This window comes from Rhinopithecus roxellana, chromosome 5 (genome assembly GCF_007565055.1).
Source record: "Rhinopithecus roxellana isolate Shanxi Qingling chromosome 5, ASM756505v1, whole genome shotgun sequence".
Lineage (NCBI taxonomy): Eukaryota > Metazoa > Chordata > Mammalia > Primates > Cercopithecidae > Rhinopithecus > Rhinopithecus roxellana.
In genome coordinates this window covers 173,749,880-173,775,665 of record NC_044553.1, presented here as the reverse complement: position 1 = coordinate 173,775,665, position 25,786 = coordinate 173,749,880, and the positions used below count along the sequence as shown (strand labels likewise).

General features: G+C 48.0%; 1 protein-coding gene and 1 non-coding gene across 3 annotated transcripts in view; both read right to left on the bottom strand.

Moving 5' to 3' along the window:
* Window positions 1-24,164, bottom strand: part of PARP16 (poly(ADP-ribose) polymerase family member 16) — a 33,701-nt gene extending 9,537 nt beyond the window's left edge. For both annotated transcript variants that reach the window (XM_030931507.1, XM_030931508.1), the window contains exons 1-2: window positions 23,527-24,164; window positions 3,817-3,954 (exon numbers count right to left, since the gene is read on the bottom strand). In XM_030931507.1, coding sequence (XP_030787367.1) covers window positions 3,817-3,954; window positions 23,527-23,700 — 312 coding nt within the window. In that variant the 5' untranslated portion in view covers window positions 23,701-24,164. The remainder of the gene's footprint in view (window positions 1-3,816; window positions 3,955-23,526) is intronic.
* On the bottom strand, window positions 22,390-22,520 carry LOC115898008. Its single transcript, XR_004057774.1, has one exon. It is a non-coding gene; the product is annotated as a small nucleolar RNA SNORA24 (small nucleolar RNA).
* Window positions 24,165-25,786: the final 1,622 nt, after the last annotated feature.

Genomic DNA, 25,786 nt, shown 5'->3' with positions numbered 1-25,786 from the left:
ATAGCCCCCTAAACCCTTAGGCTTAACTCCCACAGACTCTGCTCATGAGAACAACAGGTTTCATGAGGATAGAGACATAAGCAAACTCAGAGCTTATAGCACAAGACTGCTTTCCTTTAATAACATTTTTCCCGGCCGGGTGCGGTGGCTCATGCCTGTAATCCCAACACTTTGGGAGGCCGAGGCGAGTGGATCATCTGAGGTCAGGAGTTTGAGACCAGCCTGACCAACATAGTGAACCCCATCTCTGCTAAAAATACAAAATTAGCCAGGTGTGGTGGCTAATTTTAGTCCCAGCTACTTGGGATTTTATAGTCCCAAATAATCCCAGCTATTTAGTTCCAGCCCTTTAGTCCCAGCCACTTGGGAGGCTGAGGCACAAGAATCACTTGAACCCAGGAGGTGGAGGTTGCAGTGAGCCGAGATCATGTCACTGCACTCCAGACTGGGCAACAAAAGTGAAACTCCATCTAAAAAAATAATAATAAATAATAACATTTTTTCCCTACAGGAGGCCGAGAAGCATGAATTGTTCCTTCTAAGTGGAGATCACTTCTAATTTTCCTAACACTTTTACATCTATTTCCTACATTCCATTTTTACAATAATCTCATGATTATTGTAAAAATTCCCTCTCGTCCTTGTCCATGCACCCCTCTGCAATGTGATTTTGCAGGTGGGATTCTACCAAGATCCCATCAAGAGATGGAACTTACTTCTCCACACTTGAAACTATGCTTGGCCATGTGACTTGCTTTGGCCAATGGGACATTAACATATATATGGCAAACAGAGACTTGAGAAGGGCTTATCCTTCCTTGTTTGCTGCTGAGAACCCCTCACCATTGTCCTGGCTTGTCTCCTATGGAGTATGAGTGTCACAGAGGAAGGCTTCCAGCATGGTGGCCATCCCAGCTGAAGCCCCAGAAATGTAAGTGAGGCCACCCTAGCTCATCTAGCCAAGCCCAGAACCACCCAACCAACCTGCAAAATCATGAGAAGCAATCAGCATTTGTTGCTGTTGTTTTTGAGACAGGATCTGGCTCTGTCGCCCAGGCTGGAGTACAGCGGTGCGATCATAGCTCATTGCAGCCTTGAACTCCTGGGTTCGAGCAATCCTCTATCTTCAGTTTCTTGAGTAGCTGGGATTATAGGTACAACCATTATATGCAACTAAATCTTAATTTTTTCATAGAGAGAGGGTCTTGCTATGTTGCCCAGGCTGGTCTTGAACTCCCAGGCTCAAGCAATACTCCCACCTCAGCCTCCCAAAGTACTAGGATTACAGGCACAAGCCACTGCCCCTAGTCTATTTAAGTGGTTTTTTTCTTTTTCTTTTTTTGAGATGGAGTCTCAGTCTGTCTCTCAGCCTAGAGTGCAGTGGCACCATCTCGGCTCACTGCAGCCTCCACCTCCCAGGTTCAAGCGATTCTCCTGCCTCAGCCTCCCAAGTAGCTGGGATTACAGGCATGTGCCACAATGCCTGACAAATTTTTGTATTTTTATTAGAGACAAGGTTTCAAGATGTTGGCCAGGCTGGTCTCGAACTCCTGGCCTCAAGTGATCCACCTGCCTCGGCCTCCCAAAGTGCTGGAATTACAGGCGTGATCTTGTAGAGTTTAGTATTATTTGGAATGGGGACTGTAGACCTGTGAATTTCCTCTCCATAGTGCTTACACCTATAGTCCCAGTTACTCAAGACAAGCCAGGACAATGGGCCACACCTGGCCCATTTTAGTGGTTTTCTTTTTTTCTTTTTCTTTTCTTTTCTTTTTTTTTTTTTTTTTTTGAGATCAAGTCTCGCTGTCGCCCAGGCTGGAGTGCAGTGGCCGGATCTCAGCTCACTGCAAGCTCCGCTTCCCGGGTTTACGCCATTCTCCTGCCTCAGCCTCCCGAGTAGCTGGGACTACAGGCGCCAGCCACCTCACCCGGCTAGCTTTTTGTATTTTTTAGTAGAGACAGGGTTTCACCGTGTTAGCCAGGATGGTCTCGACCTCCTGACCTCGTGATCCGCCTGTCTTGGCCTCCCAAAGTGCTGGGATTACAGGCTTGAGCCACCGTGCCCGGCCTTTTTTTTTTTTTTTTTTTGAGATAGAGTCTCGCACTTTCGCCCAGGCTGGAGTGCAGTGGCGCGATCTCAACTCACTGCAACCTCCACCTCCCGGCTTCAAGCGATTCTCCTGCCTCAGCCTCCCAAGTAGCTGGGATTACAGGCACCCACCACCATGCCCAGTTCATTTTTTGTATTTTTAGTAGAGATGGGGTTCCACTATGTTGGCCAGGCTGGTCTCAAACTCCTGACCTCATGATCCGCCCGCCTCGGCCTCCCAAAGTGCAGGGATTTACAGGCATGAGCCACCGCGCCTGCCAGTGGTTTTCAAATAGGTCACAGACCAAAGCCAGTGTATGGCAAAGTTTTCTCTGGATTATGACTGAATGAGCAAAATAAGGGCAATATAACAGATATATTGATGTAAGGTTGCCATGTACCTTTCTTTTGAAGAACAGTTCTTTATTCTGAAGTCAAGGCCATCCTCCTTTCTTAGTACTATAATATCCTTTTATAAAATGATGATACATGGTAGGCTAACATACTTGGGCAATACAAAAAGTTGACAATCCTGGGTCCCAATATTCTACATTTTAACAGAAATTTAACCGGTCCACAATCAAAAGTCTAGGAGCTATTTACTGCCTTATCTACTTTAGCACCCGACATCTAATAGGTGCTTGATGCCCATATTATGAGTGAGGTAAGAATAAATGAAAGAATAAATATGAATTCAACAGATGACAACAGTGAAACCCAGAGATTCACTAGGAATTAGCCACCCAGCCTGGACCTGAATACAGATCTCCTGACTCCTACTCCAGGGCTCTTTATGGTGTTTTAACATCTAACACAGAAGAATGTCCCTTAGATACCAGAATCCAAGGTACCAAATTCTACGCCACATAGGGAAGATGTGTCTTTGGCAGGAGCTTGTAAAACTGAATACTCTTAAATTGAAATGAATTAAGTGATGAATGGTATGGGTAAGAGAAGAGCACAAGAGCAGGAATCAAGTCCTACACCCTGGTCCTTGTCATCCAGCCTGTCCCTGGGAGACCCCAGCCAGGCAAGGTAAACCAAATTATGGAATGTCTGACTCATGATAGAAACTGTGCTGGGGGGCGGGGGGGTGACACACATTTTATCATTGCCCCACTTGGAGGTAACTAACAGTATCTCAATTAACAAATGGGAAAAAGGAGGCCCTTTTTGATAGAAATGGCATTTGAACCCAGAGCACGAGGTTTTCCACTTCTCTGAGCTCTGCCTCTCCATCTCCTGACAACTGAACCAGATCAGTGTTTCTTAAGGTATGGTCAGGGTCACCCTTATCAGAATTACCAGCGGTGCTTGTTAAATAAAGTGAATCCCAACACATACCAAGCCCTTAGTATGTGCCCTTAGGCATTATTCAAAGTGTGAAAATTCATTCAATTCTCATAGTCAGTGCCCTGAGGGAAGTATACTATTATCATCCTGATTTTACAGATGAGGAAGCGGAGGTACTGAAATGCACCTGGTACCTACTCAAGGTCACATAGCTGAGATGAGACAGAACTCAGCTTTGTACAGCCAGTGGGAAAGTTCCTGGGCCTGACTCCAGACACAGGAATAGAAAGTCTAAAGGTGAGGACCAGGCATCTGCATTCTCAAGCTGCCCAGGTCACTGGTACACAGGGAAGTCTCAGAGCCACTGGATTCAGTGCTGTCCTAGAGCCCTTAGGCCCCTAAAGTCTGTGATCCTAACGGAAACAAAGTCTCACCTCTGCCTTCCCTGCACTGTGGATTGTCAGGATCTTTGAGGATAAAATCCAGCTCACCAGGTCCCAGGCCCGTTTGTGGTTGTCTCCAGAGGACTGGAGAAGTTCTTTCAGGTTAGGTAACTTGCTGGCATCTGCGAGCTGAAGCGACAGAAGAACTTCCATTAGCAAGGATCCCAGACACAGTGATAATCAGGGGCCCTCTAGTGGGAAGGCAGGCAACGTTCACTCGTTGCACATCTCAAGGGATCTCCTGAGGAAATTCACAGGTCTACAATCCCCTTTCCAAATAATACTAAACTTTACAAGCTCTAAAATCTGAAAGGTATTTTTTTTTTTTTTTGGTGGAGTTTTGTTTTGTTTTTGAGACAGGGTCTCACTCTGTCGCCCAGGCTGGAGAGCAGTGGCATGATCTTGGCTCATTGCAGCCTCTACCTCCTGGGTTCAAGCAATTCTCCCACCTCAGCCTCCTGGGTAGCTGGGACTACAAGCGTGTACCACCACGCCCGGCTACTTTTCATATTTTTTGGTAGAGATGAGGTTTCACCATGTTGGCCAGCCTGGTCTCGAGCTCCTGACCTCCAGTGATCTGCCTGCCTCGGCCTCCCAAAGTGCTGGGATTACAGGCATGAACCACCATGCCCAGCCTTGGTGGTGGTGTTTTTTTTTTTTTTTAAACTCTTTGGGTACGAAACCTGACCTGAGCTGATGGAGGTTTAATCTTTACCTATCCCCTTCCTGTTAGGATAGATGCATTCTGCTGCAGGAATATTAACATGCCATGAGTATGGCATGCCACCCACTGGAGGTGTGACTGAATACGTGATATACGCATATGTGGGTAAAGCGCTACAGTACAAAGCCTTTTCCCTTCTGTGTGAGAATTAGTTAACTTCTATTAAGTTGTTCCCCTGGAGACTGGATAAAGGTAGTACGACAACTACATATATAACCAGGCAACACTGCTTAAGGTGAAAATGACCCAGCATGGTACCCGGCATCTGGCCTGGGAAGAACTGTAAATGGGGAATGCACAACTTTGGGTTTCCCAGAGTGTGACAATGTCTTGTTGGAACCCTGGCAGCTTTGTTGATGACAATCTCATGAGTGAGACCAGCCTCTGAGGAAAATGGAGCTTCACTTAGGCCAGAGCAGTTCCTGCACCCACCCCATGTGGATTTTGTCAGGCCTCTGAGCCCAAGCCAAGCCATCGCATCCCCTGTGACTTGCACGTATAAGCCTAGATAGCCTGAAGTAACTGAAGAATCACACAAGAAGTGCAAATGCCCTGCCTCGCCTTAACTGATGACATTCCACCACAAAAGAAGTGAAAATGGCCGGTCCTTGCCTTAAGCGATGATATTATCTTGTGAAATTCCTTTTCCTGGCTCATCCTGGCTCAAAAAGCTCCCCCACTGAGCACCTTGTGACCCCCACTCCTGCCCGCCAGAGAACAACCCCCCTTTGACTGTAATTTTCCTTTACCTACCCAAATCCTATAAAACGGCCCCACCCTTATCTCCCTTCACTGACTCTCTTTTTGGACTCAGCCCGTCTGCACCCAGGTGAAATAAACAGCCATGTTGCTCACACAAGCCTGTTTGGTGGTCTCTTCACACGGACGCACATGACAGATTTCATTTTTTTTTTTTTTTGAGACGGAGTCTCGCTCTGTCGCCCGGGCTGGAGTGCAGTGGCCGGATCTCAGCTCACTGCACGCTCCGCCTTCCGGGTTTACGCCATTCTCCTGCCTCAGCCTCCCGAGTAGCTGGGACTACAGACGCCCGCCACCTCGCCCGGCTAGCTTTTTGTATTTTTTTTAGTAGAGACGGGGTTTCACCGTGTTAGCCAGGATGGTCTCGATCTCCTGACCTCGTGATCCGCCCGTCTCGGCCTCCCAAAGTGCTGGGATTACAGGCTTCAGCCACCGCGCCCGGCCAGATTTCATCTCTTTACTCCCAAGTTTTCACTTCTGGGGGCAAAGACCAGATCTTGGACCTCTATGTGGACCGCTGCAAGGACTTCCACAGAAACAGAATGGCTGATGCTGTGCTGCTGAAAGCTGTCACTAGTCCTAGAGCCTTCAGATTTAGGCTGATGCCCCGTGGGACCTGTGATAGGGCTCAGCCTAGCTGTCATTACAGCACATTATTTACCATTCTAAAATTAGGAAGAATTGGAATCCTGAAACATATTCAGTGCCAGGATTTCTGATAAGGGACTGGGGACCTGGACTAACAGATAGCAACAAAGTATCTGTAGCTTTTGCTCAGAAGTTATGACTGACTAGAGGTCAAACCTCTCCAGCATGGCATTTAAACACCTCTAGCCTAATCTCAACCCCTTACCATCCCCTCTGTCACAGACTGGTGCTATCCAGGAACATGTCCTGTTCCAAGAATATCCCTTCCCCCACCTCTACTACCCGGGCACTTCTGGCCCAAGAGACCGTTTTCTCCTCTAAGTCCCTAAAGCCCATTGCCCCAGTACTCCCTTCCGAGTATGCCCAGACTCCTGGAGGTCAAGAACTGTCTTGTGTATTTCCACTTCTCCTCTTTCCTGGATGCAGAGGAAAGAACATGAACTCTGGAATCAGATCTCAGTTAGAATCTCTGTTGAGCTTCTATCTCCTCTCCAACAAGGGAACCTCACTACCTCCCCATGGGGTTGTCAGGAAATTGAAGAAGGTCACAGAATCTCAGGGCTTGGTCTATATATGTCCATTTCTTTTCTTTCCATTTACATTTCTCCCCAGACAACACTGTCCTCCCAAACCCTGGCAACCTTTCCTTCTGCTTTGCTAGCGATGTAGTTGGCACTTCAAGAATACCTGTGGTGGCCGGGCGTGGTGGCTCACACCCGTAATCCCAGCACTTTGGGAGGCTGGGGGGTGCGGGTCACAAGGTCAAGAGATTAAGACCATCCTGACCAACAGGGTGAAACCTCATCTCTACTAAAAATACAAAAATTGGCCGGGCGCGGTGGCTCAAGCCTGTAATCCCAGCACTTTGGGAGGCCGAGGCGGGCGGATCACGAGATCAGGAGATCGAGACCATCCTGGCTAACACGGTGAAACCCCGTCTCTACTAAAAAAAATACAAAAAATCTAGCCAGGTGAGGTGGCGGGCGCCTGTAGTCCCAGCTATTTCGGAGGCTGAGGCAGGAGAATGGCGTGAACCTGGGAGGCGGAGCTTGCAGTGAGCTGAGATCCGGCCACTGCACTCCAGCCCGGGCGACAGAGCAAGACTCCGCCAAAAAAAAAAAAAAAAGAAAAAAAAAAAAATTAGCCAGGTGTGGTGGTGGGTGCCTGTAGTCCCAGCTACTCAGGAGGCTGAGGCAGGAGAATCGCTTGAACCCAGGAGGCAGAGGTAGCAGTGAGCCAAGATGGCCCCACTGCACTCCAGCCTGGCGACAGAGGGAGACACGGTCTCAAAAAAAAAAAAAAAAGAATACCTGTGGTTCTTTTCCATTTTTCTAGAAAATTGTTACTGACTTTGGGAGTTCTTCTTAGCTCTGCAGTTGAAAACTAGAAACAGAGCCAGGTGTGGGGGCTCATGCCTATAATCCCAGCTACTCAGGAGGCTGGGGTGGATTTCTTAAGGCCAGGAGTTAGAGACCAGCCAGGGAAACACAGTGAGATGGCTCCAAAAATAAATAAATAAAAAGAAAATTAAAAACATCTTAGGACCACTTTATTTCTATTTCCAGAGATTCAATCAATAGCCTCATATATTGTAATGAAACTATCTCAGGTCAGGTGCAGTGGCTAATGCCTGTAATCCCAGCACTTTGGGAGGCTGGGGCGGGTGGATCACCTGAGGCCGGGAGTTCAAACCAGCCTGACCAACATGAGAAACCCCGTCTCTAATAAAGATACAAAATTAGCCGGGCGTAGTGGCACATGCCTGTAATTCCAGTTACTTGGGAGGGAGGCTGAGGCAGGAAAGTCGCTTGAACCCAGGAGGTGGAGGTTGCGGTGATCCGAGACCGCGCCATTGCACTCCAGCCTGGGCAACAAGAGCAAAAGTCAGTCCCCCCAAAAAAAAGAAAAAATAAATTAAAAAAAAAACACTATCTCTACAGGCCTCATGAGATATCATTGAAAATCTAATATTTATTTTTGTTTTGTTTTTTTTTTTTTTTTTGAGACGGAGTCTCGCTCTGTTACCCAGGCTGAAGTGCAGTGGCCGGATTTCAGCTCACTGCAAGTTCCGCCTCCTGGGTTTACGCCATTCTCCTGCCTCAGCCTCCCGAGTAGCTGCGACTATAGGCGCCCACCACCTCGCCCGGCTAGCTTTTTGTATTTTTTAGTAGAGACGGGATTTCACCGGGTTAGCCAGGATGGTCTTGATCTCCTGACCTCGTGACCCGCCCGTCTCGGCCTCCCAAAGTGCTGGGATTACAGGCTTAAGCCACCGCGCCCGGCCGAAAATCTAATATTTATTAAAAGAAAAAAATTTTTTGGAGACAGGGTCATGCTCTGCTGCCCAAGCTGGAGTGCAGTGGCACAAACATGGCTCACTGCAGGATCCATCCCACCCTCACCAGAAGTGATTCTCCCGCATAGCTGGGACTATAGGCACATGCCACCATGCCCAGCTAATTTTTTTTATTTTTAGTAGAGATGAGGTCTTGCTATGCTGCCCAGGCTGGTCTCAAACTCATGAACTCAAGTGATCCTCCTACCTTTTTTTTTTTTTTTTAAATGTACGTGTGAGCCTGGGCATGGTGCTTTACGCCTGTAATCCCAGCACTTTCTGTAATCCCAGCACTTTAGGAAGCTGAGGTAGGCAGAACTCTCCAGCTCAGGAGCTCAAGACCAGCACGGGCAACATGGCAAAACCGCATCTGCACAAAACAAAACAAAACAAAACAAAATAATCAGCCAGGCATGGTGGTATACACCCTATAGTCCCGGCCACTTGGGCTGAGGTGGGAGGATCGCTAGAGCCTGGGAGGTAGCAGATGCAGTGAGCCATGATTGTCCCACTGCACTCCAGCCTGGGTGACAGAGTGAAACCCTGTCTCAAAAAAAAAAAAAAAAAAAGGATGTGTGGAGTGTAAATGCTCCATGAGTATTGGTACTATTCCTATGCCTTGCTTACTGTTCTACCTCGCCTGCTTCACCCCCAGGCTGCATGGCCTTGCGTTATTCAGGGAGCATTTTCTAAGCATCTACTTTGTGCCAGGCCCTGCGCTTTTAGAAGTGGACATTAGATTTAAAATGGGCCCCTTAATCAAGTGGGGAGGCAGAAAGGTAAATAATTATGACTTAAAAGTATTCATTGTCACCGGGCATGGTGGCTCTCGCCTGTAATCCCAGCACTTCGGGAGGCTGAGGCAGGCGGATCATCTGAGCTCAGGAGTTCAAGACTAGCCTGGCCAACACGGCGAAACCCCATCTCTACTAAAAATATAAAAATTAGATGGGCGTGGTGGCAGGCGCCTGTAATTCCAGCTACTCTGGAGGCTGAGGCAGGAGAATCTCTTGAACTCAGGAGGCAGAGGTTGCAGTGAGCCACCACTGCACTCCAGCCTGGGTGACAGAGCGAGACCCTGTCCCAAAAAAACAAAGAGTATTCACTGTCATAACAAAGTTGGATACAAACTACTAAGAGGACAAGGTGGGACTTCTGTTGGGTAGGTGCTAAAGGAAAAGTGGGTGGGGTTGGGACCAGCTTCACTGAGGAGGTACTGTATGATCTGGGTTTGCTACACAAAACCACAGAAGTATGAAAACGCAGCGTGTAGCTAGGGAAGTGGGTGGTGGCATATGGTTAATTGTGCAGTTCTCCCAGGCATCTGGGGCTCTATTCCTCTACTAGCTGTATGACTTTGAGTGAGATGTTTGACTTCCTGTGTCTCAGCTTTCTCAAATACATAATTGGGATAATATTAGTAGCTACTTCATAGGGTCCCGGTGGAGATTAATCAAGTTAAACAAGTGCTCAAACCAACAGAAAAGTGTTACGTACTCTAATGTTACTGCGACTGCAATGACTGCCATCATTAACAACAGGTGATTCTGTGTGGCTGGAACCTAGAGTGCAGGGAAGTGGTTGCCAAGAGGAACAGTGGGAAGGTGACCTCAAGTGAGGTCATCTCAAATGATCCTGTGAAGGACCTTGCACTCCACTTGGGAACCCCAAGTTTTGTTCTGTAGGTTATATACGGAGTCACTGAAGACACATCCCAAACGGTGTACCCTCAGGTAGCTACCCATACAGGATTGCTGCCTGCACAGTCCAAAGGGCACTGATCCCCCTTCCTTCTTTTCTGTTCCTTGTTATCTCAGAGCCAGAGCTGAGTCATCTTCTCTCCCAGGATTACTACTATTCCCATCACTCCTGTCTTCAAATCCCACCTGTGAGCCACAGCCCTTGTCAATAGTCCATATCTGGGCCCACAGAGCCCCACAAAAGGACAGTCAGCTAGCCAGGCGCCTTTCAGGGACTCAGTCGGGACAAAGGGGAGAGACATCTCCCAGCTTCAAGCTGGACCCAGGCCTCTTCCAGGCCCTCCCACTGCATCTGCCCAGACAGGGTCCCTGCTGCATCCTGCCCTCCTGGCTCCCCATCATCTGTCCACACTCTTTAACTCCTCAACTGACCTTCTTTATGTTCCATTTCACTTTTCATGTTACTCTGAAAAATAAATCTGCTTTAACAATTTAATGGGATTCTTCCTCTTGTGACTAAAACCTGTCTGCATTTTAGCAGGGCCTTTTGGGAACCAGGCACACAAGTAGGGTTGCCATTTAAAATATGCTGTGCCCGGTTAAATTTGAATTTCAGATAAACAACAACAACAGGCCGGGCGCGGTGGCTCAAGCCTGTAATCCCAGCACTTTGGGAGGCCGAGACGGGTGGATCACGAGGTCAGGAGATCGAGACCATCCTGGCTAACATGGTGAAACCCCGTCTCTACTAAAAAATACAAAAAACTAGCTGGGGGCTGGGCGCGGTGGCTCAAGCCTGTAATCCCAGCACTTTGGGAGGCCGAGACGGGCGGATCACGAGGTCAGGAGATCGAGACCATCCTGGCTAACACGGTGAAACCCCATCTCTACTAAAAAATACAAAAAACTAGCCGGGCGAGGTGGCGGGCGCCTGTAGTCCCAGCTACTCGGGAGGCTGAGGCAGGAGAATGGCGTGAACCCGGGAGGCGGAGCTTGCAGTGAGCTGAGAACCGGCCACTGCACTCCAGCCTGGGCGACAGAGCGAGACTCCATCTCAAAAAAAAAAAAAAAAAAAAAACTAGCTGGGCAAGGTGGCAGGTGCTTGTAGTCCCAGCTACTCAGGAGGCTGAGGCAGGAGAATGGCATAAACCCGGGAGGCAGAGCTTGCAGTGAGCTGAGATCTGGCCACTGCACTCCAGCCTGGGCGACAGAGCGAGACTCCATCTCAAAACAACAACAACAACAACAACAACAACAAAAGACCCTTTTTTTTAAAAGACAGGGGATGGGGTCTCATTCTGTCACCCAGGCTGGAGTGCAGTGGCAAGATCATAGCTCACAGCAGCGTCGACCTTCCGGGCTCAAGCAATCCTCCCACCTCAGCCTTCAGAGTAGCTGGGACTAAAGGTATGTGACATCATGCCCAGCTAATATTTTGTAGAGACAGAGTTCCACCATGTTGCCCACGCTGGTCTCAAAACTCCTGGGCTCATGCAATCCACCAGCCTCAGCCTCACAAAGTGCCGGGATTACAGGCATGAGCCACTGTGTTCAGTCAACAAATTTTTTTTTAGTATAAATAACCCATGCAATATTTGGGACACATTTATACTTAAAATCCCAGCACTTTGGGAGGTTGAGGCGGGTGGATTACCTAAGATCAGGACTTTAAGACCAGCCTGGTTAACATCGTGAAACCCTGTCCCTACTAAAAATACAAAAAATTAGCCAGGCGTGGTGGTGGGCACCTTTAATCCCAGCTACTTGGGAGGCTGAGGCAGGAGAATCGCTTGAACCGGGGAGGTGGATGTTGCAGTGAGCCAAGATCACGCCACTGCACTCCAGCCTGGGCAACAAGAGTGAAACTTCATCTAAAAAAAAAAAAAAAAAAAAAAAAAAAAAAAAAAAAAAACTTATTGGTTGCTCAGCTGAAATTCAAATTTAACTAGGTGGCCTATATTTTTATTTGCTAAATCTAGTACTCCTACCCTTAATAAGGCCCTTAGGAATCCAGTCTGGCCTCTTTGCCTAATAGTACTTCCTGCCACCAGCTCCCTCCCCAACCCCAATGCTATTCCAAGTGACCTACGGCTTTCTTCCTCTGTGCTTCTGTGGCTGCCTAGCATGACATCCCATTGAGTCTTCAAGGTCAGCAATCACCTCCCATGTGAAGCCTTCCCTGACCACCTACAACCTCTGTACTCAAAAACTGTGTTCTATGTTCAACAATTACAGCAGAGCCCCATGTTGGTACCTGACCCTCTGGGGCCAACTCAAATCTGGTTGGGACAAACACTCCCTGAGGCCAACCACATCTTACTTACCCTGGAGCCCCATGCCAGCCTGGAACCTGGCATGAAGTTAAGAACAAAGAGTAATAGCAACTATTTATTTGAACCCTTACAGGTGCCAGCCACCAGAATAAATGCTTTGCATGAATTTATTCTGTTATCTCGTGTTATTCTCACAACCTATTTTGAAGATGAGGAAACTGAGGCTTGGAGATGCTAAGCACCTTGCCTAGGGGCACACAGCTATTCTGTGGCAGGGCAGGGATATGAAGCCAGGGGGCCCGACTCCGGAGTCTATTCTCCTGCCATACCCTTCTACCAAACGAATGGAGAAATTTAGTAGTGGACTGAGTATTTTAGCCCAAAGGAACAATTCTGGCAGAACTTTTAAGAGGCTGCTTTGGGAAGCTAATTAGATATGATATTGGAATTCCCCCCAATCCCAAAATAATACAACTGAGACAGCCACTGGCTGTGCCTAAACCAAAGGTAGGGAGAAAGATGTATGTGATATGTAGTATAGGGGTATGTGGAAGAAATCACCATCCAGGCAAGCATTCTGAATCACACTTCAGTATATGGCAGTGGAAGTCATTTGCCAACTGGTCCAGAAGAATAATTGTTGAAGAGGAAGGCAGGCATTTCCAGGGATGGGGAGGGTTTCCCACTCCAGGTGGGAAAGAGCATGGCAGATGGGCAGAGAAGTGAGCAGAGTGTGTCCCAAAAAGTGCTCCTAGGCTCAAATGTTCCCCAGGGCCTGAGAGGTAAAGAAAATGAGTAACAGGGGAGTCCGGGAAAGAGTTGTGAAGACTGTTGAACTGGTGACTCTGGCCTCCATTAATAGCTAAGGCCAACCAACCCTCAGCTCCAACTTCTTCCTGCCCTAGGGCAACCTCCACCAAAGGCGGCAAGGCCTCCGATTTTTGTTTCAAAAAGAAATCAACAAGCTGTCTTTTTAATTTCCCAATTTCTAAAAAGCTAGAGGACAAACAAAATCCATCAGCTCACAGGCAACACATCTGCAGCCTCTGCTATGGGGAATAAGGAAGGATATAGCTGGAGAGATAGTTGGGGGAATCTGAATGGTGAGCAGAGCTGAGAGTTTCAGGGGTTTGGGAAGAGAAGCCTCTTAGGAAAGAGGTAGTTTGGGTGAACAGGCCTCATGGAGGAAAGAGAGGACCAATGAGCTACAAAGAGGCAACTCAACCTCCTTGCTTTGAGCTGGAGCAATCACCTTGATCACAAGCTCCTGGGGAGGAGGCAGCCCAGGAATCTGTGTTTACAGATGTGGGTACAAGTGATTCTTAACAGGAAAAGCTGGAGATACTCAGGTTTTGATCTTAGACAATGTTGTCCTAGAAAGTTGTGGCAGCAGGAAAGAACAAACATCTGAAAAACATACTTGTCTAGGAAAGTGTCAGTGGCCATAGTTACTAGATGTGGGTGGAGGTGCTGCGAAGGAAATGAACCAAAAGTCTGCCAAGGTCACCATTTTCGGGACCATGGTGACACCCAGAACAGTGGGGCAGGTGGGATGATTGGAGCTGGGAGGCTGCTGAGATGAAGGCTGAAGAGGTGGATACCGCAGGTACAATTTGCTTTGCACAAACCTACAGTATGAAAGGCCAGATTTGCCAAAACAGATTAGGGATCAGAGTCTACAAAAGAACTCTTCACAGGAGGAGCCAGCATGGGGACCCTAAAGGGTTCTCCTAGGAACTTTTAAAAGTCCCAGTGCCTGGCAGCAAGAGTGGTGTGCCATCACTACATCTAGTGATTAGCTGACGATGATGAAGATAATAATAAAATCTACAACCCTGAGTTGTTAGGAGGACTAAATGAGCTATGTGTAGAAACAGCTCAGGACAGTGCCACACAAACAGTAAGTGCTATTAGTGGGGTACAGGTGTTGGTTGCTATATTATCAATCAAATGCTCCCTCTCTGCTGCTCACCAATCTGCTAAGGAAAGGTCTGCATTTCTGGGATGGTTGGAAAAGAAAGAGATGGCTAGTCCTGGAGGGATGGATCCCACCCCTTCATCCTCCATATCACCATCCCATTAGCTGATATCTTTCTAGACACATACCTACCCACTGACAGTCACATCATATTACATGTATCTATGTCTGTACTCGTATACTTTCAGACCTGTGTACTTTTTCTCCTCCACTCTTCAGATGCCATCTTTGAGAGGAGCAGAGAAATAAAAAGGTAATCTGAGGGACCAAGAATCTTACCTTGAGATATCAAGTATAGACCTAATAGGCACTTTTATTATTAACAAATCTAATTGTTATCATTTCCTTACCATCCAGCAGTTACGGATGCTCATGAAAATAATCAAATCAGTTAATAGAAAAATAGAAAAGCTACATATTATCTGTAAGTAAACAAACAAAAAATCTCAATGCCCAGGCTGCACTTCAAACCAATCAAATCAGAATCTCTGAGGATGGGGCTCGGACGTCAGGGGTTTTTTCCTTAGTTTCCCACGTGATTTCAATGACAGTCAAGGCTGAGGATTGTAAAGAATGATCTTTCCAAACTGGGCTCAGTGGCACAACTCCTGCTTGAGACCAGGAGTTTGTAGACCAGCCTAGGCAACATAGCGAGACTCCTGCCTTTTTTTCTTTTAATCCAATAATAATAATAATAATAATGATCTTCCCCAGTTAATGTCAATATTCAACTTCCAATATGGAAATAAGCATTGAAAGCCTTCCTTAGAAAGGTTAGCCATAAGCCAGGCACGGTGGCTCACACCTATAATCCCAGCACTTTGGAAGGCTGAGACAGGCGGATTGCTTGAGTCCAGGAGTTTGAGACCAGCCTGGGCAACATGGTGAAACCCCATCTCTACTAAAAATACAAAAATTGGCCGGGCGTGGTGGCTCACACCTGTAATCCCAGGACTTTGGGAGGCCGAGGCAGGCGGATCACGAGGTCAGGAGATCGAGACCATCCTGGCGAACACGGTGAAACCCCATCTCTACTAAAAATACAAAAATTAGCCAGGCGTGGTGGTGGGCACCTGTAGTCCCAGCTTCTAGGGAGGCTGAGGCAGGAGAATGGCGTGAACCCGGGAGGCAGCGGAGCTTGCAGTGAGCGGAGATCGTGCCACTGCACTCCAGCCTGGGCAACAGAGTGAGACGCTGTCTCAAAATAAATAAATAAATAAATTGAGACGCTGTCTCAAAATAAATAAATAAATAAATAAAAATAAAAATAAAAATAAAATAAATAAATAAAAATACAAAAATTAGCCAGGCACACTGGTATGTGCCTGGAGTCCCAGCTACATGGGAGGCTGAGATGGGAGGATCGCTTGAGCCCAGGAGGCAGAGGTTGCAGTGAGCCAAGATCACACCACTGCACTCCAAACTGGGCAACAAAGCAAGACCATGTCTCAGAAAAAAAAAAAAGAAAAAGCCATGAACCAGCAATTTCACCTCTCAGAATGTATTTCAAAAAGATAACAACAGATATAAACAATGATTAATGTAGAAGGATGCTTATCAAAGTATTATTTATAAAAGTAAAATTTTTAAATTGTAAAGAAACCCAAAGGAAGGACTCCTCACTGCTAGGGAGTGGAGGCACAGAATAAGGTGGAAATTTCAGGTTCATCTTTTTTTTTTTTTTTTCTAAGGTAAGGTTGATTTTATTTTTATTTATTTATTTTTTTTAGTGATTCACTTTTTGCAATGTTTGTCTCTAATTATATGTAGTTCTTTACAGGTTACACAATCAACTAGCTGAAGTGAAACAACAAAAGGAAGAAAAAGCAAAACAAGAGGCTTATGCCCAAAACAGAGCAAGGGCAAAGAGAATTCCATTAGGTAAGTGTAACTGAGGGGGAAGGACTTAATTTTTCAAGCCTGAAGTACACAACTGAAACTACTAAATTTTTATTCCTTCCACAGAAAACACTAGAGAAACTTCGAGCCAGAAATACATGCTGACTTTCTAGAAACAGTGTAAAGAGGTTTTTTTTTTTAATTGTGTATATGTAGCATTAGACAAAATTATTTAAAGTCAATAAATTTTTATTCAAGGAATTCCATGTTGTGATTTCTACCACTGTCCATCAAGGTCACTTTAGATCCCCTAAAAAGCTGGAGTCAAAAGATCTTCAAGTTTGCCCTTTTTAATGAAACTGATCCAGCTGTCCTGTCAGCCCATAATTACTTTGGCTTCTGTTATCTCCTTTTAATATGGGTATACTGATGAAGACTTCAAAATTCACCAAGAATCTTTGGGATCTAATTTCTTCAATCAGGTTCATCTTAAAGGATGAGAGGGAGTTTGCTTCAACAAAGATGGGAATGGCATCAGAAGGGGTCAGGACAGAGAGGAGCTTATATGTGCTTTAACCCAGACACTGGGGAGTCACTGTGTCTAGACAGTGCAAGCCAGAAACCAGAAAGAAGAAGGAAAAAAAGAGACTCCTTACTCCTCCAGGACCAGGAGACCCAATTAGAGCAGTCTGGCACACCAAATGAGAACAGGGTAAGCTTAATGCAATGCTTTTCAGGCTTCACTATGTATACAGATTGCCCAGATTTGTTAAAATGCAGATCCTGACTGGATAGGTCTGGGGCAGGGCCTGCTTTTCTTTTCTTTTTTTTTGAGACAGAGTCTCGCTCTGTCACCCAGGCTGAAGTGCAGTGGCGTGATCTCGGCTCACTGCAAGCTCTGCCTCCCGGGTTCCCACCATTCTCCTGGCTCAGCCTCCTGAGTAGCTGGGACTACAGGCGACCGCCACCTCACCCGGCTAATTTTTTGTATATTTAGTAGAGACGGGGTTTCACCATGTTAGCCAGGATGCTCTCGATCTCCCGACCTCCCACCTGCCTCGGCCTCCCAAAGTGTAGGGATTACAGGCGTGAGCCACTGCGCCTGGCCAGGGCCTGCTTTTCTAATGAGCACCCAGGTGAGGTTCATGTTGCTGGTCCTCAACCATACTAAGCAGCGAGGGCTTAGAGCTAACACAAAGAAGCCCTTCCCACCCACTTCCCACCCCCAGAAAGGGTCTACAGGCTAATGGAGAACCAGAACATGCTATTTTGGGGGCAGGGGGGAAACAAACAAAAATCTTTACAGCTGCGACTGTGTCAAGTGACAAACCTGAAGTTTGGAGGCCAATGGTCAAGGGGTACAGAGAATCCCAAGAATGCTACGTATGGGTTCTTTCATCCAACCCTGGTCCCAAAAAACAAGGTAAGAAATCCTGAGACCGGGTATTCAGCACACACACAACGTAATTCCTCAAACGTTTGATAAGTACTTCCCAAGCCAGGCACTGGAAATACCAAGAGCTCCCAGTGTAAAATCAGAGAGCTGGCCAGGCGCGGTTGCTCATCCCTGTAATCCCAGCAGTCTGGGAGGCCGAGGAGGGCAAATCACCTGAGGTCAGGAGTTCAAAACCAGCCTTGACCAACATGGTGAAACCCCATCTCTACTAAAACTACAAAAATTAGCTGGGCGTCATGGCATCTGTCTGTAATCCCAACTACTAGGGAGACAGGCAGGATAATCGCTTGAACCCAGGAGGCAGAGGTTGCAGTGAGCCGAGATTGCACCATTGCACCACTCCAGCCTGGGCAACAAGAGGGAAACTCCATCTCAAAATAATAATAATAATAAATCAGAGAGCTTATCGGCACGGAAATGGTCTCAAAACAAGACACCTCAGAGATAATCTGGGACTTTGGGGACAGTGACAAGATAATGCTAGATCAGACCTAAAGCCAAGAGCTTGGTTCAGCAGTGGGGAGTTCTCAGAAAATCACCAATCAATAAAGTAATTTAAGTCACTGCTCTAATTTTTGGAAACTGCAACCCTTGTGTTATAGGTGTGTAATAACACCTCACAGTGTGGAGAAAGATTTAAATGACTGAAAATAGTAAACTTTCACATTACTTCCTAGTGCTTTTAACTAAACAAATGAAAGCGAGAGACTTTTTGAGACAGAGTCCCACTCTGTCACCCAGAATGGAGTGCAGGGGCACAATCATGGCCCACTACAGCCTTGAGCCTGTGGCTCAGGTGAACCTCCCACCTCAGCCTCCTGAGTAGCTGGGACTACAGGCATGCACCACCACACAGGCTAATTTTTTCATCTCTTTATATAGACAGGGTTTTGCCGTGTTGCCCAGGCTGCTTTTGAACTCCTGTACTGAAATGACCCACCCACCCCAGCCTCCCAGAGGGCTGGGATTACAGGTGTGAACCACCGTGCCTGGCCAAGAGATTTTTTAACAGCTCCACACTTTTCTTCTTCAGGTAACTACAAAATGATCTAGTCAGTCAAGTCCAAACCTGATTCCTTTTTCTTTAAAAGTTAGACTTTGATTCAGATACAGGTCCAGATGCCCACTTCTCTGCATCATTTCAGTTTAACTCATACGACATGTGGTAAAAGAAGGCCTAAAGTGTGTTTATCTAAGAATGTATGTATGTCCCCAGAGATGGTGCCGGGCCCCACCAGTGAGCAGCCTTGCTGCTGACGGCCATGCCTACAGACAGCCAAGAATCTATGTGGTCTGGGCTACTTTCCTCAACCATGGAAATGGGTGCCCAATAAGGAATATGGCAACAGAACTGGATGGTAAGAATCTGTGTTTCTCCAGTAGCCCTCAAGAGAAAGGGTAACTGTCTGGGACTGGTACAATAAGCCCCATGGGAAGGGCAGTCTGTCTCTTTAGAGGAGGTGGCTTTTTGGGGCAACCTACATTGCTGATGTTTTTTTTTTTTTTTTTTTTTTTTTAGACGGAGTCTCACTCTGTTGCCCAGGCTGGAGTGCAGTGGTGCAATCTCAGCTCACTGCAAGCTCCGCCTCCAGGGTTCATGCCATTCTCCTGCCTCAGCCTCTCGAGTAGCTGGGACTACAGGCACCCGCCACCATGCCCGGCTGATTTTTTTGTATTTTTAGGAGAGACGGGGTTTCACCATGTTAGCCAGGATGGTCTCGATCTCCTGACCTCGTGATCCGCCCGCCTCGGCCTCCCAAAGTGCTGGGATTACAGGCGTGAGCCACCGTGCCCGGCCAACTGATGCTCTCTTAAGGGATTACAAGTGGGGTGGGGGAGAGGGGGGAGGATGTGCCCTAAACAGAGCAACTGATACCTTTGCAGAGGGGTGAGGGATAGAGTGAGATCTATTAGGGGCACGTTTACTTTACTGGTATCGTTTGAACTTTTTTATAGTGAGAATATATTCAAACATTACTTGCATAATTAAAAATAAATTTTAAAGAGCATGATCAAAACAATTCCACAGGTCCCTTTGCATGTATCCCATATTCACCAAACAAACCTGATTCCATTGGCCAAGACCTTCCAGCAGAAAGAAAATAAGTTGAGCATTCTAGTCCACTTGGAGGTATGTTTCTTGGTAAAAACTAAAGTTGCACTGTGGCCAAGTGCAGTGGCTCACGCCTGTAATCCCAGCACTTTGGAAGGATGAGGTGGGAGAATTGCTTGCACCCAGAAGTTCAAGACCAGCCTGGACAACATAGCGAGACCCCATCTCAATTTTTTTTTTTTTTTTTTTTTAAAGCTGCATTGTGAGTTTGATCCCTCTGACTCCTGACCCGAAACACTCCTCCCAAACAGGTCCTTCTCTCACCTGCCACCATGGCTGTCTTTCTGGATCTCACCCCAATACCCTCCCCTGCCCAAGGATAAAAATCTCCACAACTTAGCAGGACATGTGTAGCCCTGCATGCTCCATAGGCTGGCCTCATCTCTTCCTGTTCCCCACAACAGTTACACTAAAGCAGTTTTGTCCTTCTCTGTAAGCTCACACCTCCTGGCTTTCTGACCATCCTGCTGCTCCTCCTGGAATACTCTTTCCCTCTTCTCTGCTCTTGAAGTTCTGCCTTGGGACTCGACAAAGCATCAGCCTCCAACCCTAGTTGGTGTTCCCAGAGCCTGGGCCCACAGCTGAGAGCTAGGGGGTGTCCTTGCTGTGGGCTTCCATGTTGTACCGCGCTTACCTAGTATGGCTGAGCACACTGTTAACCTCTTCAAGGGTCAATCCTGTATCCTTAGCACCTGGCCCATAGCAAACACTCCATAAGTATCTGTTGCCAAAACCGAAGGAAGTTTCGTTCCCAAGGCTCTGATATAGCACACTCAGAAAACTGAGTATCTGAACCTGCAAGAACAAACCTCAAGGGAAGTCAGTGAACTTGCCTCTTTCTCCAACCTCACACTTCCGGTAGCCAGAAACGCCTGTGCACCATGGTCACCACTTGAGATGCCCTCAACACATCATTAGGTGGGCTACCAGGACCAGGCGGGGCCAGGAGGCTCAGCCTTTGTTTGTCCCTCAACCTCCTAGGAATGATAGCAAAGGAGGAACCAAACACTGATGATTTCATCAGAGATAACGCTAAACACGTGTTAATTATAAATACCTCCTTTAATCTAGCAATGTGGTTCCTGTCATTAATTGATTGCCTAATGTTGAACTAATTTTGCATTCCTGGGATGAACCCAACCTGGTCATAAGGAATTACCCTTTTTTATAAGTTGCTAACTTTAAGATCCTAATACCTTGAAGATAATTTTTGCATTTATACTCATGACATTGGCCTATAATTTTCTTTCCTTTTTTTTTTTAAGACAGAGTCTCACTGTGTTGCCCAGGCTGGAGTGCAGTGGCACGATCTCGGCTCACTGCTACCTCTGCCTCCCAAGTCCCGGTTCAAGCAATTCTCCTGCCTCAGTCTCCCGAGTAGCTGGGATTACTGGCACGTGCCACCATAATGGGGAGATGGGGTTTCACCATATTGGCCAGGCTGGTCTTGAACTCCTGACCTCAGGATCCACCCGCCTCAACCTCCCAAAGTGCTGGGATTACAGGTGTGAGCCACCACACTCAGCCTATAATTTTCTTTTCTTGCATCAACCTTATTAGATTTAGGGTCAAGGTTATGTTAGCCTCTTTTTTAATACTCTGTGTAAAACTGGGAATTACTTATCCCCTCAGTGATTGCTAGAACTCACCAATGACACCAGCTATGTCCAGAGTTTTCTTTGAGGGAAAATCTTTGACTACTAATTCAATGTTTTTTTGTTTTGTTTGTTTTTGTTTGAGGGAGAGAGACTTGCTCTGTTGCCTAGGCTGGAGTGCAGTGGTGTGATCACGGCTCACTGCAGCCTCAACCTCTTGGACTCAAGCCATCCTCCCACTTCAGCCTCCCAAGTTGCTGGGACTACAGGCACGCACCACCACACCCAGCTAATTCTTAAATTTTTTTTTTCTGTAGAGACAGGGTTTCACCATGCTGCTTAGGCTGGTCTCAAACGATCCTCCTGGTTTGCCTTCCCAAACTCCTGGGATTATAGGCGTGAACCACCCAGCCTTTTTCTTCTTTTTCTTTTTCTTTTTCTTTTTTTTTTTTTTTTGAGACAGAGTCTCGCTCTGTCACCTGGGCTGGAGTGCTGTGGCCAGATCTCAGCTCACTGCAAGCTCCGCCTCCCGGGTTCACGCCATTCTCCTGACTCAGCCTCCCGGGTAGCTGGGACTACAGGCGCCGCTACTTCGCCCAGCTAGTTTTTTGTAGTTTTTAGTAGAGACGGGGTTTCACCGTGTTAGCCAGGATGGTCTCGATCTCCTGACCTCGTGATCCGCCGTCTCGGCCTCCCAAAGTGCTGGGATTACAGGCTTGAGCCACCGCGCCCGGCCCTTTTTCTTCTTTTTCTACAATAGTTTAGAAAAGTTCGCCTAATAACCTGGCACCCTCCAGGTTTTTTTGTTTTGTTTTGCTTTTTTTTTTTTTTTTTTTTTAAATGGAGTTTCATTCTTGTTGCCCAGGCTCCACTGCAATGGCGCAATCTTGGCTCACCCCAACGTCCGCCTCCCAGGTTCAAGCAATTCTCCTGTTTCAGCCTCCAGAGTAGCTGGGATTACAGGCATGTGCTACCATGCCCGGCTAATTTTTGTATTTTTAATAGAGACGGGGTTTCCCCATGTTAGTAAGGCTGGTCTCGAACTCCCTACCTCAGGTGATCCGCCCCCGCCTTGGCCTCCCAAAGTGCTAGGATTACAGGCATGACCCACCAAGCCCGGCCCCTCCAAGTTTTTAACAGTGAAGAATGTTACTTGTGCAAGTCAGAATCTGATACCAATTAAATGGTGACAGCTTTGCTGATGAACAAGAATATGCTCTTCCATGGCTAGGAAGGGAGACTGCCACACTTGACAGTTCCCAAAGATACATGGAGTTCGGTGTCTTTAATGAATATCAGCTATTGGCTATTTCAATATTCTGCTTTTTACTGAATCGATTTTGGTAAGTTATATTTTTCTAGGCAATTCGAAACATTTGGATTATAAGGATAACTGATATCTTGAATGCTGACCCAGAGGTGAACTCTGCAAAAAAAAAAGTGCCTAGTGAATCAGAGAAATAACAGCTGACATACGTACTGGACGTTACAGTTTATAAAAGCACTGCCCATAGATCACCTCATCTGGGGCCGGGCGCGGTGGCTCAAGCCTGTAATCCCAGCACTTTGGGAGGCCGAGACGGGCGGATCACGAGGTCAGGAGATCGAGACCATCCTGGCTAATACGGTGAAACCCCGTCTCTACTAAAAAATACAAAAAACTAGCCGGGCGACGAGGCGGGCGCCTGTAGTCCCAGCTACTCGGGAGGCTGAGACAGGAGAATGGCGTGAACCCGGGAGGCGGAGCTTGCAGTGAGCTGAGAGCCGGCCACTGCACTCCAACCTGGGCGGCAGAGCAAGACTCCGTCTCAAAAAAAAAAAAAAAAAAAAAAAAAAAAAAAAAAAAAAAAAAGATCACCTCATCTGAAGACCAAGGTCTGGGTGGCTTTGGTGACTTTTTGGTGTCTATTTGCAAAAGGATGGATAACTTTCTAGCTAAGCAAAACAGCTGATTCACATCAACCCTATTTCTGGCCAGGCTAGAAAATCTGTGGAGGACTATGCAACGATTCCTGATTCCTCACTTCAGTCCCCGGAGTCACTTGTCATTGACAGGAGAGAAGCAGCCACCAAGTGCCTTGGGAGTGAGAGTTGACATGAGGGTGTTAGGAGTATTCTTAGCTAATGGAAACCTTCCCCAAGGCAAGGCCATGCCAAGCTGGGAATGGAAAGTCTGGGGGCTGTCATGTTTACTAACGCGGATGGAACTGCCTCTACCTCTGGTTCCACAGGGCACTTGGTCCAGGACGCAGTGGGCAGCTCCAGGACAAAGCACACTCACCAGGGCTTCAAAATCCTTACAGTCGCCGCGGGCGTAGGACGCGGGGAAGGGCCGCAGGACCGAGTCGCGCTTGTAGCTCTGCAGGGCCGAGGCGAAGAGGCTGCACCGGAGGTCGGCAGCCAACATGTCGCGGCCCGTCGCCTCCCTGGCGGCCGCCCAGCCTGAGGGCTGCATCTCAGGTCACTGCGCGTTGCCGGGGGAGACGCGCTGGTTAGGGGCAAGGGCGAGCGTGCGTTCAGCGCGGGGCTGGGCCCGCAGACAATGGGCCGTCAGCGGCCGGGTTCCCAAGCCTGGGGTGGAGCTAGGCAGAGGGCTGAGATGACAGAGGTGAGAACGTGTCGACGAGGGTCCTCTGCCGGGGTCTGGGCCGCGGCTGGCTGCCGAGGAGAGAGACCGAGGCCTGGACCGCGGGTCCGCGGGGAGGTTGGACCCAGGGATAATGGGGCCAGGGTTGGTGGCTGGGAGCGGTTCCCGGCCTGGAGGAGGGGCTATGACAATGGAGTGACAACCGCGGGAACGTGCTGACACGTGTCCTCCGCGGAGGCCTGGGGCGGGAAGCAGCCCCCGGGGGACGGCGGGCAGAGCCCACTCTCCGCGACGGGCGAGGCTGCTGCACCGCGAGCGCTTTCCTGCCCCGCCTCCCGCCGCGCCGCCGAAGCCCCGCCTCTCGCCCGGCTGCCCTCGGCGCCACCTGTCTTCCGCCTGCAGCGCACGTCCGCTTGCCTTGCCCGGCCTACCTCCCCTCCCGCCGCCGCGCTCCCACGCTGCTTAGCGCCCCGCCCAGCCCAGCCGAGGGCCCGCCCCTTCCCGCGCCAGCCAGCTCCTCCGTACGGGTTGTGCCCGCCCCTCCCAGACCCGGATCAGCTGCAGCTGCGAGAGGTGCCGCCGCCAGTGTGTGCCGGGCGACGTCGCCCACGCCCCTGCCACCCATCCTCACAGCAGCCCCTGGTAGAAACTGATTTGGGCACCCTCTCGACCCGCCCCTGTACTTGTCTTTGTCCCAGCTCGGCGGGCTGAGCCTACTTCTCTTCCTTGGGGAATTAATGCTACCTATTGTCTCTCTCTTGAATGTTTCCCTCAAAAACTGCACAGAAGGAGCCATTTAACACCCAGGGAAACTGAGGCTTAGAGTGCTGCAATGCTTGCCCAAGATCCCACAGTCAGATGGGTGAATCTAGGATTCGCACCGAGGTCTTTGGAAAAACAAAAGACTTCCTCTGCTTTTCAGCCTCCAGAATTCTCTGAATTGCTTACGTCTCTGGCCTCAAATGCCCCAAGATCCTCCTTGGGAGGCTTCTCTGACAGGGAGCTTGGGGAAGAGCAGAGGGGCATTGACTTAACTCCCTACTCAGAACCTTCATTAGAAGAAAACCCCAAAGTGTGACCTCATGGTCACGTGCAAATCTAGACACAGACCATTGTGCTGAGACCAACACAGTGCACACACTCCTACCCTGCAGGATCTTCTGAGGAAGAGACTTCTCCTTCTGCATCTAGGCTGCGCTGGGCCCTGGGCTCAGAGGAGAGGTTGTCCCATGCCATTGGATTGCGTATATGACTTCCGGAGGTAGGGCGCAGACTGGTCCCCCAGACACCACAGAACTTCCCATCTTTTTTTGCCCGGTAAAGGTTGGGGGCTGCTCCCAGGAGCCCACATCAAATCTCTGTTTGCTCTGAGGCCTAGAACCACAAGGCCCCTAGTGCTTCAAAAGTCCTGGGGGTTCTCATGGGACCCAGGAACTCTAAGGTGGCTTCTGAAGCTCAGACCCCAGGAAGGAAGAGCTTGGAGTGGGGCAGGAGACCAGGGAACCATCTCTCATTCCACCTCTTCTTCATTGCAGCCCTTAGACAAAAGCCACCCTCTGATACCTCCTTGGCCTCAAGAGTTGTTTGTCGGATGGATATATAAAATTTGCTTATCTGAAGATATTTCTCACATATGGTATGAGAATCATAGTGATAATATTCACATCACAGGGTGGTGTGGAAGGGCCTCTGATGGCCAGCATTCTCATGACTTAGCTCATGCAGAATATTAGAATTCTTTTTAAGTCTTGTCAATTCCATAGACACAAAGTTGAATTTCATTATAGTTTTAATTTGCATTTACTTAATTGATAGTGAAGTTGAATGTTTTTATGTTTACTTCATTCTAGATTTTATCATAATTTGCTAAGGTGGTCTCAGAACCACATTTCTTGCAGAGGGGTTTCAACTCTGCTTATATACATTTGATATAATCCACAGACCATACAATTCA